This window comes from Dasypus novemcinctus, chromosome 3, assembly GCF_030445035.2.
Source record: "Dasypus novemcinctus isolate mDasNov1 chromosome 3, mDasNov1.1.hap2, whole genome shotgun sequence".
Lineage (NCBI taxonomy): Eukaryota > Metazoa > Chordata > Mammalia > Cingulata > Dasypodidae > Dasypus > Dasypus novemcinctus.
The window spans coordinates 15,287,515-15,302,241 of NC_080675.1; the positions used below are offsets into that span (position 1 = coordinate 15,287,515).

At 40.6% G+C, this 14,727-nt stretch overlaps 1 protein-coding gene across 6 annotated transcripts in view; it reads left to right on the forward strand.

Annotated features, from left to right (window-relative positions):
- The first annotated feature begins 309 nt into the window (after window positions 1-309).
- ATXN3 (ataxin 3) overlaps window positions 310-14,727 on the forward strand; it is a 37,763-nt gene continuing 23,345 nt past the window's right edge. For 2 of the 6 annotated variants that reach the window (XR_011648278.1, XR_011648279.1), the window contains exons 1-3: window positions 327-417; window positions 13,329-13,493; window positions 13,781-13,825. Coding sequence is in view for 4 of the 6 variants with exons in the window: in XM_004475402.3 (XP_004475459.1) it covers window positions 394-417; window positions 13,329-13,493; window positions 13,781-13,825 (234 nt within the window). In the remaining 2 variants the exon portion in view is untranslated. Of the gene's footprint in view, window positions 418-5,605; window positions 5,685-13,328; window positions 13,494-13,780; window positions 13,826-14,727 lie in introns of all 6 variants that reach the window. The other 4 variants (XM_058292404.2, XM_071213724.1, XM_004475402.3 and 1 more) reach the window with 4 other exon arrangements.

Consider the following 14,727-nt stretch of genomic DNA (forward strand, 5'->3'; position numbering starts at 1 on the left):
GACAAACAGAAAACAAACAATAAAGTGTGCTTTACCATTGAAAGGAAAAAAGAACATAGAACCCACGGTCCTTAACCAGAGTCCAGAAGGCTATAGGGTGGAAAAAAGGAAAGAACCGCCACACAATAGAGGGCGCTGCAGAACACCCAGCCAGCCGGCTATCGGGGGCTGGGAGGATGCGCTACAAAGATCACGTGTCCCCGCTTTTACCGCCCGCCTGTTCACGCTCTCTTCGCGCCACGTGACTTACATCCCAGGAGGTGATTGGTCTGCGCTAGGCACGTGAGCAGGGGCGGGGCGGGGCGGAGCGGGGTGGGCGGAGGGGTGGGGCCGGGGGGCGGGGCTGGAGGGGGCTGGTTCGGCGCGGGGGCCGTTGGCTCCAGACAAATAAACATGGAGTCCATCTTTCACGAGAAGGTGAGTGCCCGCGTTCGGCGCGGTGGCGGGCTTGGGATGTGATTTCGCCGTCTCCCAGAGGGCTGGGTGGGACCTGAGTCGCCCCCGTCCCTGCTTCGCTGGGCGAGGGGCGCCCCCCGAGCCTCTCGCCTCCTCGGCCAGGGGAGGGACGCTTCCCTGCCACCCCCTCGGTCCCAGAGGTCCCTGGTTTGGGAACCCCAGCAGCCCAGAACCCGGGATTTCCGGGGAGCCGGGAGAGAGTGGGAGCGGGGCCGAGTGCGCCTCCGGGCACCGGTTGGGGGACGGCACCGAGTGGTTGGCTTCTGCGTTTCTCCGCCGACTGGAGGATTCATTCCCCACTCCTCGCCCACTCTTCCAGATTCTAGCAAGAGTCGCGGAAACCTGCCTCGACCCTTTCCCGCTCCAAGCCACTTCCAGTCTTGGCAGAATTAACTTTTTCTTTCCTGGGCTCCTCAGTTCTGTATTGGGATCTCCCCCAACACTTAGATCTTTGGGGTTGATATCTTTCTCCCCTTCTGGGTCCGTAAGTGTCCCGAGGCCAGGGACCTTGACTCGTGCATTTGTAGCGCCCGATAACTTAGGGAAGTGAAGGAGGAAACCCCTGCGCCCCGAAGAAGGGAAGTCGTCACAAGAGTTTTTGTTACAGGATGTTTCGGTTTGGCTTCTTGGGGTATCCTCATCTTTCCAGATTACGGAACCAGCTTAGTTATTAGATACTAGAAGTGGACTGGAATAATTTTGTTGCGGTGTCCGCCCAGCTTGTTCTTGCTTTGATTCTTGAGTGACCGCCCACTTAAAGATACTGTTAGTGGAATGTGGAGAAACTCGTCTCTTTAAAAAAAAATTGCCTGAGCCTTTTATTTTATACGTTTACATTTATGTACCTGCCCTTTAAATTTTTTTATTTATTTATTTTACATCGTGGTAACAGAAACTTGTCTTTTTTCGCATACAATTATCAAGCCATTCAGGTGTGAGTGAAACCTTCCTCAGGACTACTTTGGCAAATGATAACTTGTTTCATAAGAGTTTCGTGTTTGGAAAGGGTTGCTGGTGAGGGTGTTATTTAGTAGGAACAAAGGATTTTTGTTTCATTAAGTAGTTGTGAATGATCACTTATCCAAGACATTTAAAAATACACATATATGTACACACATGACCATCAAATAGAGGCGAAAAGCACGGTGACTTCTGTAAGTCTAAACAGTTTTAAGTGGAATGCTGTTTTTGATAGAAAACATTTCAGAAAGTTTTGGAACTCGAGTCAATGTCTTTACATGTTGGGGAGGAAGGGCACAGGGTATAGTTACCACTAAAGTCTTTTGACTTGATTGACATGATTTATGAATCTTGGACAAGAGAAATTTAGTTGCTTGACCAAGGAGATTAAGTTGAACGGAACCCTTCATGTACATATTTTTACTTATTTTTTAAGGCTTTGGTGGGGAAACAGATGTTTCAACATGAATACTTTAAACAGTTTCACTCACAACTCCATGAGAATTAAACAATTAGGAGGTATTAGGTATTGAACCTGGGAGCTTGTAAGGGGAAGCAGGCACTCAGCCTCTGCTGCACCCACTCTCCTAAATAATGTATTATTTTTAACAATGTTGATTGTTACTGCTTGGGATAGTTTTCCCTGAAGGTAACTACTGAACCTTGGGACCAAAAGAAGTTGGGCACTAGATTTAAAGATAAGGCTCTGCCCAGCCCCCAGCACAGATCCTTTAGGAATACATTTCTCGACATAACCTTACACTAACACTTAGGCTTTTAACAAATTTAAAGTTCTTCAGGCATATTTCAAGAGTGTGGAAAGCATTACTAACCATGGGGCCCATCCTTAAGCTTGTACACAGCCCATTCTGGGATTGTAAGAGCTTAATATGCTGTTTTCCAGAGCACTCTTCCTCTTTCCAGCACCCAACCCCACCACCACCACCACCACACACATGCTTTTAACACTTGCTAGTTCATAGGCTTGGAGAGCCAGAGAGCCATCTTTAGCCATGAAGCTAAAGATGTAGGTAGGGATACTTGCCTTCAAAGGGTCTTGAAACCACTTCCACTTGGAGCATTGGTTTCCCCATTTTCAGAGTTGTCATTTTGAGTACTCAGATAGTTAGAATGTAAACTCAACAATTGTTCACCAGTATATCCCAAGTGCCCAGATGAGTGTCTGACACATAGTAAGTGCTCAATATTTGAATGAATCAAGAGAGTTCCTTCAGCATCTAAGATGTGTGTGGTATTGTTTATATAAGGTAAACAATAGTTTAGGCCCTGCAGGCCAGGTAGGGGCTCTATAGCAGTTTTCATTTTTTTGTTTCCATTTGTATTAGCCAAAAGGGGTGCTGATGCAAAGTACCAGAAACCTTTTGGCTTTTAAAAGGGTATTTACTTGGGGTGGAAGCTTACAGTCACAAGGTCCTAAAAAGTCCAACTCAAGGTACCATAAGAGGAACTTTATCACCCAAAGTCACTTGCCATATGTTGAAGCAAGATGGTGGGCAAAGACTGCGAGGGTTCAGGCTTCCTCCTTCCTCTTAAGGCTCCGTGGTCCCAGCTTCTTCGGATCTCAGCTGTGGGCTCATGTAAGGCTTGTCTCTCAGGGCTTCTCAGCTCCTCTGTTCCTTTCAGCTTCAAACTATCAGGCTCATCTCTCTTCCTGGGCCTTTGCTGTGTCAATGGTGCTGTCTCTCCTCTGTGTTCTTCTCTGTGTATCTGAAACACGAGCCTTATGCGTTTTTTTCAGGATTGTTCCAAGAAAATCCAGTATCTGGTCAACATATTAGATTACTCTTGATTGTGTAGAATAGCTGTATCTTAGCAAAGGCTTTCTGGTTGTTTGGGTTTTTGTGGGGGTTTTTTGGTTGTTTAAAGAATTATTTATTTATTTCTCACCCCACCTCACCCCCAGTTGCCTGCTCTCTGTGTCCATTCACTGTGTGTTCTTCTGTGACCGCTTCTATCCTTATCAGCGGCACCGGGAATTTGTGTTTCTTTTTGTTTCGTCATCTTGTTGCATCAGCTCATGGGCAGGCTGCACTTTCTTTCGCGCTGGGTGGCTCTCCTTACGGGGCGCGCTCCTTGCATGTGGGGCTCCCCTGCGTGGCACGGCACTCCTTGCGCTCATCAGCACTGCACATGGGCCAGCTCTACATGGGTCAAGGAGGCCCGGGGTTTGAACCTTGGACCTCCCATGTGGTAGGCAGACGCCCTATCCATTGGGCCAAGTCTGCCTCCCGTTTTTGTGTTTTCTTAAATTGTAATGCATACAGGAGCACACAAATCTGAGTACTGCTCGATGTTTTTTTCCACAAAGTGAACAATCACGTATAAACAAAACTTAGATCAAATAACAGATATTTACCAGCATTATAGCAGCTCCCCTTATGCCTCTTTCATGTACTAACTCTCCCTCAGCTCCCTTATCCCCACTCCTGCAAGGGTGACAACTCTCTAAATTCTAAGATTATGCATTATTTTTGCCTTAAAAAAATTTTTATTGTGTTATTATATATACAACATAAAATTTTCCATTTTAACCACTTTCAAATATACAATTTGTGGTATTAAATTCACAATGTTGTGCTAGCATCACCAGTTCTGCCTGTTTTTGAGGTTATGTAAATGGAATCATACAGCATGTTCTCTTTTGTGTGTGCCCTCTTTTCTTTAACATGGCTATAGTTAATCCATTCTCGTTGTATAATATTCCTTTGTAAATGTAATTTTTTCATTTTACTCTGATGGACATTTGAAAAGTTTCCAAATTGAGAGTCATTATGAGTAAAGCTTCAATGGACAATCTTATACACGTCTTTCGATAAACATATGTTTGCATTTCTGTTGCTTGCATTATGTCCCTAGGAGGAGAATTGCTGGATCATAGGGTTATGTGTAGGTTGAGCTTTAGTTTTTAATAATTTTTTATCATTAGAGAAGTTGTAGGTTTACAGAAAAATCATTCAGAACATAAGAGGTTCCTATATACCCCTCTGTTCTACACAAAGTTTTTCCTGTAACTTACACTTTGCACTAGTGTGGAAACTGTTGAAGTTTATAAGAGAATAGTATAATTGTACTACTGTAGTCCATAGTTTACATTAGAGTTCACTATTTGTATTGTACATTTCTATGTTTATTTTATTTTATTTTAGCAACGTAGATACAATCTAAAATTTCCACATTTAACCATATTCAAATACATAATACAGTGCTGTTAATTACATTCACAGTGTTTCTGATAGCATCACCACCATCCATTACCAGAATTTACCCATCACCCCAAATAGAAATCTCTGTACTAACTAAACATGAACTCTCCATTTCCTACTCCCATCTTGGCCCCTGGTAACCTATATTTTAGTTTCTGGCTCTATGAATTTGCTTATTCTAATTATTTATATCAGTGACATCATACAGTATTCTTTTGTGTATGGCTTTTCACTCAACATAATGTCTTCAAGGATCATCCATGTTGTCACATGTTCAGAACTTCAATCCCTTTTATGGCTGAATAATACTCCTTCATTTGTATCTACCACATCATTTTGTTTATGCATTCATCCCTTGATGGATACTTGGGTGGCTTCCATCTTTGGCAATTGTAAATAATGTCACGATGAACATCACTGTGCAAATATCTGTCTGAGTTCCTCCTTTCATTTCTTTTGGATAGAAGTGAAATTGCTAGGTGTTATGGTAATTCTATGCTTAAATTTCTTAAGAACTACCAAACTATTTTCCCAGTGGCTGTATCATTTTACATTCCCACCAACCATGAGTGAGTGTTGCTGTTTCTCCACATCTTCTGGAAAAGCAATAGTCATTCTAGTGAGTGTGAAATGGTATCTCATTGTGGTTTTCATTTGCATTTCCCTAATGGCTAAAGATGTTGAGCATCTTTTCATGTATTTTGTGGCATTTGTTAAATCTTCTCTAGAAAGATTCTGTTGAAGTCTTTGCCTGTTGTTAAACTGGGTGGTCCTTTTATTGTTGAGTTGTAGGATTTCTTTCTCTATTTTGGATATATATATATAAAATTGGATATGTGATTAAACCATTACTGGATATGTGGCTTCCAAATATTTTCTCCCTTTCTATAGACTTCTTACTTCATGATGAAGTTCTTTGGTACATAAAAGATTTTATTTTTATTTTTTAATTTTTGTTTTTTTAGGTACCAGGGCTGGGAATTGAACCCCGGACCTCATGTGGGAAGCCAGCTCTCAACCACTGAGCCACATCAGCTCCCCTAAGTTGGTTTTTTCATTTGTTTGCTTGTTGTTTGTTTTGTTTGATTTTTTTCAGGAAGCACTGGGGACCAAACCTGGGACCTCCCATGTGGGAAGCAGGCACTCAACCACTTGAGCCATATCTGCATCCATTTTAAAATTTTGATGAGATCCTATTTATCTGTGTTTTCTTTTGTTTTTGTTTGTTTTTTTTTTTTTTTTTTGCTTGCCTGATTGCTGTAGTTTGACCTTTCAGTACAGTGTTGAAGAACAGTGGTGACAGTGGACATCTTTGTCTTGTTCCTAAAAGCTTTCAGTCTTTTACCATTGAGTTTGATGTTAGTAGTGGCTTTTTTTGTACTTTCCCTTTATCATATCAAGGAGGTTTCCTTCTAGTTCTAGATTTTTAAATATTTTTTATCAAGAAAGGGTGCTAGGTTTTGTCAAATGCCTTTTTTTCCCAGAGGTGATCACATAGTTTTTTCCCTTTGTTCTATTAAGGCAGTATATTACATCAGTTGATTTTCTTATGTTGGACCACCCTTGCATTCCGGGATAAATACTACTTGATCATGGTATATAATTCTTCTAATGTATTGTTGAATTCAGCTTACTGGTATTTTGCTGAGGATTTTTGCATTTACATTCATAGGGGAAATTGGGCTGTAATTTTCTCATGTTATTTTTATCTGGCTTTGGTGTTAGGATGATGGTGGCTTCATAGAATGAGCTGGGAAGTTTTCCCTTCTCTTTGATATTTAGAAGAGTTTAAGTAGGATTCATATCAATTCTTGGAATGTTTGGTAAAAAATGTTTGGTAAAATTCACCAGTGAATCCGTCTGCTCCTGGGTTTTTGATTACTGATACTAATCTCTTAGGGGCCTGTTAAGACCTTCTATTTCCACTTGAGTCAATATAAATAATTTGTGTATTTCTAGGAATTTGTCCATTTCGTCTAGGTTTTCTCATTTGTTGGTGATCAGTTCATAGAAGTACCCTTTTATAATCCTTTCTATTTTTGTGGGGTCAGAAATAATGTGCCCCCTTTCATTTCTGATTTTAATTAATTGCATCCTCTCTCCTTTTTCTTTTGTAGCTAAGGGTGTGTTGATTTTATTGATCTTTTCAAGGAACCAACTTGTGTTTTGTTGGTTCTCTCTATGGTTTCTTTATTCTTTATTTCGTTTATTGCCACTCTAATATTTATTTCTTTCCTCCTGCTTGCTTTGGTTTCTTTTGCTCATCTTTTTCAAGATGCTTCAGTTGTGAGGTTAGGTTTCTGATTTGAGATTATTCTTCTTTTTGATATAAGCATTTAGAACTATAAATTTCCCTCTCGGTTCTGACTGTGCTATATCCCCTAAGTTTTTATATGTTGTGTTTTCATTTTTATTTGCCTTAAAGATATTTCATAATCTCTCTTGTGCTTTCTACTTTTACTGATTGTTGAAGAAGGTGTGGTTTAATTTCCATGCATTCGTGAAGTTTCCATTTCTCCCCCCATTAATTTCTAGCTTTGTTCCATTGTTGTTGGAGAAGTTACATTGTATGATTTTAATATTTTTGAGTTTATTAAGACTTGTTTTGTGGCTTGACATACAGTCTATCCTGGAGAATTACCCATATGCACCAAAGAAGAACGCGTATTCTGCTGCTCTTGAGTGTCTGTTTGGTCTAGTTGGTTTATATTATCATCCAAGTTTCCTATTTCCTTATTGATCTTCTGTCTAGATTGTTCTATCCATTATTGAAAGAGGTGTATCGAAGTCTACTATTAATGTAGAATTTTTTTTTCTACCTTTAAATTTGTCGATATTTGCTTCATATATTTTGGGGCTCTGCCATTTGGTGCATATATATAATTGTTATGTCTTCTTGTTGAATTGATCCCTCTATCATTACATAGTGACCTTCTTTGTGCCTCATAACAGTTTTTTACTTAAAGTCTATTTTATCTGATATATATCTGTTGGTTACTATTTGCATGGTGTATTTTTTCTATCTTTTCACTTTCATTCTGTTTGTGTCTTTGAATTTAAGGTGAGTCTTTTGCACACAGCACATATTTGTGTCATGCTTTTTTGTCCATTCTACTAATCCCTGTCTTTTGACTGAGTTTAATCCATTTATAGTTAAAGTAACAAATGATAATGCAGGACTTTCTTTTGTGGTTTTGCTATTTGGTCTTTGTAAATCTTACACCTTTTCTGATTCTCAATTTTTCCATTATTGCATTATTGACTACTTACACATTTATTTCGGTTTTTTTTGTTTTTGTTTTTTTTTAGTTACCATTTTAAGTCCCTTCTTATTTCTTTCTGGATATATTTTTCATTTATTTTCTTTGGTTACTTTGGGCCTTAAATTTAACATCCTGAATCTGAAACAATGATGTTTGAGTCAGAAATAATTAAGCTTTAAGAGCATGCATATGCTTTGTTCCTGTACACCTCCAACCCCCACTTTTTTGTTGTACTTGTTACAAATTATATCTTTATATGCTGTATATCCAAAACCATAGGTTTATTATTATTATCTAGGCATTTGCATTTTAGAATCTGTAAGAAGTAAAAAGTGGTATTACATACCAAAAAATACAATACAGTAATACGGATATTTTTAATTACACACATATGTCTTAGTTTGCTAAAGTTGCCAATGCAAAATACCAGAAATGTGTTGGCTTTTATAATGAGAACTTATTAAGGTAGAAACTTTTAGTTCCAAGACTGTGAAAATGTCCACATCAAGGCATCATCAGAAATGTTGTCTCACCAAAGGTCAGCTGTTGGCAATCCTGGATTCCTACCACATGGCAAGGCAAAATGGTGACTGGTCTCTGTCTTCTCCTCCAGGCTTACTTTCTCTGGGTTTCTTTGTCTTTTTTTGCAGCTGCAGGTGATCCTGGAATTCTCTCTCACATGGCAGGGTAAAATGGCAGCTCTTCATCTCCTCTCTCCTCTGTTTGTATAGGACTCCAGGAAAGGATTAAGACCCACCCTGGGTCCTGCAGTCTAACCAAAGGCCCTTAACTGAAGTGATCTAATCAAAAGGTCACTTAACTGACTCTAATCAAAAGACCCCACATATAATAGGTGTACATGCACAGGAATGGCTTAGCTTAAGAACAGGATTTTCTTGGGTCCACAAAAGGCACAAACCAGGGCACCGTATGATTACTTTTACTAGTAGTCTTCCTTTACCCTACTTTGATCCACTGTCCAGTGTGCTTTCCTTTCAGTCTGAAGAGCTCCCTTTAGCATTACTTGTAGGGCAGGCTTCATGGTAACATACTATGTAAGCTTTTGTTTATATGGGAATGATGGGAATGTCTTAATCTCGCCCTCTTTTTTTTTAAGATTTATTTCTCCCTCCCCCCACCATTGTCTGCTCTCTGTGTCCATTTACTGTGTGTTCTTCTGTGTCTGCTTGTATTCTCATTAGGTGGCTCTGGGAACCGATCCTGGGACCTTCCGGAGTGGGAGAGAGGTGCTCAATCTCTTGTACCACCTCAGCTCCCAGGTCTTCTGCATCTCTTATTGTCTCTTCTCTCTGTCTCTTTTTTTGTTGGGTCATCTTGCTACTCCAGCTGTCCATGGGCCAGCACTCTGCATGGGAGTGCAGTTCTCACTGAGTTTATCCTGTATGGCGTTCTCTGGGATTCTTGACCATGAATGTTCATGTTTTCATTAAATTTGGGATATTTTCTGTGATTTATTTCTTTGAATATTCTTTCTCTCTCTTCTCCTTCTGGAGCTCCCGTAATGTGTATATTAGTATCCTTAGTGATATTATACAGATCTCTTAGGTTCTATTTTCTACTTGAAAAAAAAAAAAAAGGTTTCTATTTATTTCTCCACCCTTTTTACCCCCATCATCTGCTCTCTCTGTCCATTTGCTGTGTGTTCTTTGTCTGCTTGTATTCTCATTAGGCAGCTCCGGGAACTGAACCTGGGACCCTCTGGAGTGGGAGAGAGGTGATTACTTACTTGCGCCACCTCAGCTCCCCTGTTCTGCTATGTCTTATTTTTCTCTCCTCTGTGTCTCTTACTGCGTCATCTTGCTGTGCTAGCTCTCTGCATTGGTGGCACTCCTGTGTGGGGCGGCTTTTCCTGCGTGAGGTGGCATTCCCACGCAGGGCAGCTTTCCTGTGCGGGGCCACATTCCCATATGGGCTGGCACTCCGCATGGGCCAGCTTACCGTGTGGGCCAGCTTGCCCTCACCAAGAGGCAGTGGGCATCGAACCCTGGACCTCCTGTATAGTAGACGGGAGCCCAGTTGGTTGAGCCACATCCGTTTCCCTCTATTTTCTACTTTAAACATTCTTTTTCTTTCTCTTCCTCAGCCTGAGTAATTTCATTTGTTTGGTCTTTGAGTTTACTGATTCTTTTTCATGCCAGGTCCAGTCTGTTGTTGAAACCCACTAAGCAGTTTTTCATTTCAATTATTCTGGTCTTCAACTCCAATAGTTCTGTTTGGTTTCTTTTTAAAATTGCTATCTCTTTATTGGGCTTCTCTTATTATTCCTTAATTGTTTTCCTGATATCCTTTAGTTCTTTCTCTCTGTTTTCTTTTATTTGCATATTGAGGATCATTTTTTAAAAATCTCTGTGCTGTGTATCCAAAATCTGATCATCTTTTTTTTTTTTTTTTAAAGATTTATTTATTTATTTAACTCCCCCCCTCCCCTGGTTGTCTGTTCTCTGTGTCTATTTGCAGCGTCTTGTTTCTTTGTCTGCTTCTGTTGTCGTCAGCAGCACGGGAAGTGTGGGCAGCGCCATTCCTGGGCAGGCTGCACTTTCTTTCTCGCTGGGCGGCTCTCCTTATGGACGCACTCCCCGCGCATGGGGCTCCCCTACGCGGGGGACACCCTGCTGTGGGGCGGCACTCCTTGTGTGCATCAGCACTGCGCATGGGCCAGCTCCACACGGGTCAAGAAAGCCCGGGGCTGGGAAACGGACTTTGGCCCAGTGGTTAGGGCGTCCGTCTACCATATGGGAGGTCCGCGGTTCAAGCCCCGGGCCTCCTTGACCCGTGTGGAGCTGGCCGTGCGCAGTGCTGATGCGCGCAAGGAGTGCCTTGCCACGCAAGGGTGTCCCCCACGTGGGGGAGCCCCACGCGCAAGGAGTGCGCCTGTGAGGAAAGCCGCCCAGCGTGAAAAGAAAGAGCAGCCTGCCCAGGAATGGCACCGCCCACACTTCCCGTGCCGCTGATGACAATAGAAGCGGACAAAGAAACAAGACGCAGCAAATAGACACCAAGAACAGACAACCAGGGGAGGGGGGGAAATTAAATAAATAAATAAAATCTTTAAAAAAAAAAAAAAAAAAGAAAGCCCGGGGTTTGAACCGCAGACCTCCCATGTGGTAGACGGACGCCCTAACCACTGGGCCGTTTCCCTGATCATCTTTCTTGATGGTTTCTGGTTTCTGGAGTCTGGAGTTTTATACTGTTCCTTTGGACCTTCATTTCCTGTTTCTTTGTAATCTTTCGTTGCACACTGTATATTTTAATATTTAAAAGTGGGATTTAGTCCCTGAGCTATATTCCTTAAGTTTGTATCCAGCTAATGATATGCCAGAGATTTCCTTGAGTGCCAGGAGCTAACACAAACAAATCAACTCAAAAAAACGCCTCCGTGGTCTTTGCAAATTGGTCCTGCATTGGCTGGTGCTGTATGTCAGAGATAACCCTCCTTTCAAGCTCAGCCTGAAGCAAACAAGAAGTCCTCTCCATCTTTTCTGATCCCGCATCTTGCCTGGGCTTGTGCTTGTTCCTGACCTTAGGATTTCCCCCATTTACAAGAATTGAATGCCCCCTCTATATTATCTGAAAATGACTTTCTCCCCTCCATGGTGCTGTAATGGATGACTTAAAGCAGGTAAATCTTTGCCCCAGACCACTTTGACTTAATTGTTTCTTATACTGCTTTAACTATCTGCAAGTTGCTTCTGCCTGCAGTACACATTCTGAGAGGTCTAGCCCAAGATGAGTTTCTTGATTCAGCCTCAGGATGCCACCCAATAGATGGCACTGATACACAGGCACCCCATTATGCACATTGGGTTTACTCTGCTTCCTCTGGAACAAGGTCAGGGACCCTAGTGGGAGTACAGGCTGCTTCCATACTACTCTGGGAAAGGGCTGGGAGAGAGGTCAGTAAGCCTGCCCTGAACTTCTACTGTCTTTAAAGCTGTATTTTCTTGATTTGTCACTTGCCCAGTTACTACAACCCTGTAACTGTTTCTGTACTTTTGAGGAAGATGGCTTTTCCACTTTGTGCTAGTTGTTCAAAGATTCTGAGAGGGGAGCAGCACCCTGGAGCATATTATGCTACCATCTTGGCCAAAAGGTATATATGTTAAGCTTGGAGTATAGTATATACTCCCAAGAAGTTTTCCAAAGTAGCTATAATAAATTTCACTTCAACCAATGTTACATAAGAGTTTCGATATTTGTATATCTTCCCTAACAATTTAACCATTCCAAGGATTGTGTAAAGCATTACGGTTTTTATATACATTTTCCTGATGATTAATAAAGCTGAGCACCTTTCTGTGTTTTTAGCTATTTAGCTATCCTCTTTTGTGCTGTGCTTGTTTGTCTTGACCATTTTCCAATAGAATAAAATAGAACCGTACATTCCTTCAGTTCACATTATATTATTCAGTGGCAGTTGCTTTTTGGCAGTAGGAAGACAGGTAGAAGGAAAAAGAGGTGGAGACGAAGAAGTCTTCTCTCCCCATTGTGACTGTGGCCTATTCCTCATTTAAATATGAAGGTAAACTTACCTCAACCCCTTGTTTATTTTCCACTCAGACTGTCTAAATGTTCCCTTCCAAATCCATCATACACATATAGCCTATATCTTTTTCAACACCCGAATTTTGTTTCTAGAAAATTTGATGCATCAGAAAGATTGTCTTGCATGGTGGTACTCTTTGTGGTCCCCACTTACGGTGCAACATAGTTCAAAACAAATTGCACAGTGTTACACAGGTGGGGTGAAGGGAATCAACCTTATTGTGGAAAAGAAATAATATATAGAGTAATAGAAGAAAAAAGGGTTCTCTCATCTACCATCATCTTACAAAAAAAGGCATGCCAAGATATCACCTGCCCATGAGTCTCCATTCTTTTAGGGCAAGCCCAAGAAAACAACATTGTCTTCATTAACATAAAACAATTTTTCTCACCTTTATCCCAGTTCTTGAGATTTGAAATTCTGTGGACAAGCTTGTGGACTGAATAGAGTGTCTTGTTAAAAGAACAAGTGTTCTAGGGATTGAAATTCCCCCTTAGCGTCATAATTTGCTATGGAATCCCCAAAGATAAATTCATTTTAGACACTGAAAATTAGAATTGCTAAATTTTTTTTACAGAGTAGTTTTTAGTGAAATGTGGGATTTTTTTGTATTTGATAGATAATATTTAAATCATTCTTAAGTTCTTCAACGCTGTAGCTAAGTAATTGTAATTTCGTTAATGTAATTGTAAAATAAATGTTAACACATGAAATGCATGTTCCTGTGTTAATCATGCTTGTCTGAAAGATAAGGCTCACTTTGTGTTTAAAACTTAAATGATTAAACTCCTGTTTAGGGGAAGGTACTATACAAATTCTGTTTAACAAATCACTTTTGAATTTCTCTTTTGGAAATATTAGCAAGAAGGCTCACTTTGTGCTCAACATTGCCTGAATAATCTGTTGCAAGGGGAATATTTTAGCCCTGTGGAATTATCCTCCATTGCACATCAGCTGGACGAAGAAGAGAGGATGAGAATGGCAGAAGGAGGAGTTACCAGTGAAGACTATCGCACATTTTTACAGGTATTGATTGTAAGCTCACTAGATTCCCTTTATAACTCTTCCTCTTGAGAGAATTTGAATCCAGAAAACATGGCCTAATTTCATTCATTTTATCTTTTATGAGGGAACTATTTAGGAAAGGATGAGCCAATCTTACTTTGGGAATCTGACTTGTTAATTTTAACTCTGCTCTTGACTTTGTAAACAGGAATACATGAGATACAATTTTTAAATATGCACACTAATGACAGTTTTTATCCTTTTCTCCCTGCCCCCCACCTGCTTCACTACCTATGAAAATTAAATAGCAGCCTTCTGGAAATATGGATGACAGCGGTTTTTTCTCTATTCAGGTAAGCAGTGTTGTTTATGTGCCAGGTACTGTGCTCAGGGTTTGGCTGCTATGGAGTATCTCTTGACAGCTTTTCACAGTCACTGTAATGATGTAGTATTTGGAAGTTCCTCCCATTGTCTGTGTTTATGGAGTATGCAATTAAAATGGGTAGTGTCCCAGAAATCACCTAGATTTTTATAGATAATTATGAAAATTAGGCTTCTAGAATCTTCATTTTAGAGTAGGGCCTTTTAAAATTTTCTTTTTGAGGGAAATTACTAAGTTTGCATCTGAAGGCTAAATAACTTTTGTTCAAGTAAGTTACAATATTTCAAACATACTATCTCTTGGATAAATTTGAGAAAATATGCTACCTTCCATCTAAATTAGCTTACCAGGTTTGAATTCCTTTATTATGGTCTGTTGTTTTTGTTTTGTATTTTTAAATGTATAACTCCCCTTGAATTTTATGGAGGAGTGTGTGTTTGTGTCTGTGTGTGTATATATGTGCATACAAACGTATACATACTTGTGAGATTCTTTTCTCTTACCTGTGTGCCTTTCATTCTGTTTCTTACAAGATGACCTGTGAGATGTACCCAGAGTTCTTTCAAAATGCTCTTTTTTAATATTCCCTTTGTAGTAGCTTCATGGGCTCCTCATTCACCAGCATGTCCATCTCGTGCGTCACTGTGCTGTTAGAAGTAATGGCTGCTGCAGGGCTAGGTTGATCAGAGGTCAGAGCAGGCCCAGCACTTGCCATTCCTTTCTGTACAGTGCTGCTCTTGGTGCTGAGTCACATTTGCTCACAACATTGGCTTCACTTTTGTCCATACTAGTTCCTGATCCATTTGCTTTTTTGTGGTTACCTTGGGGTAGATGATGAATTTTCAGAAAATCCCCTTTTCTCTGAGAGTTCAA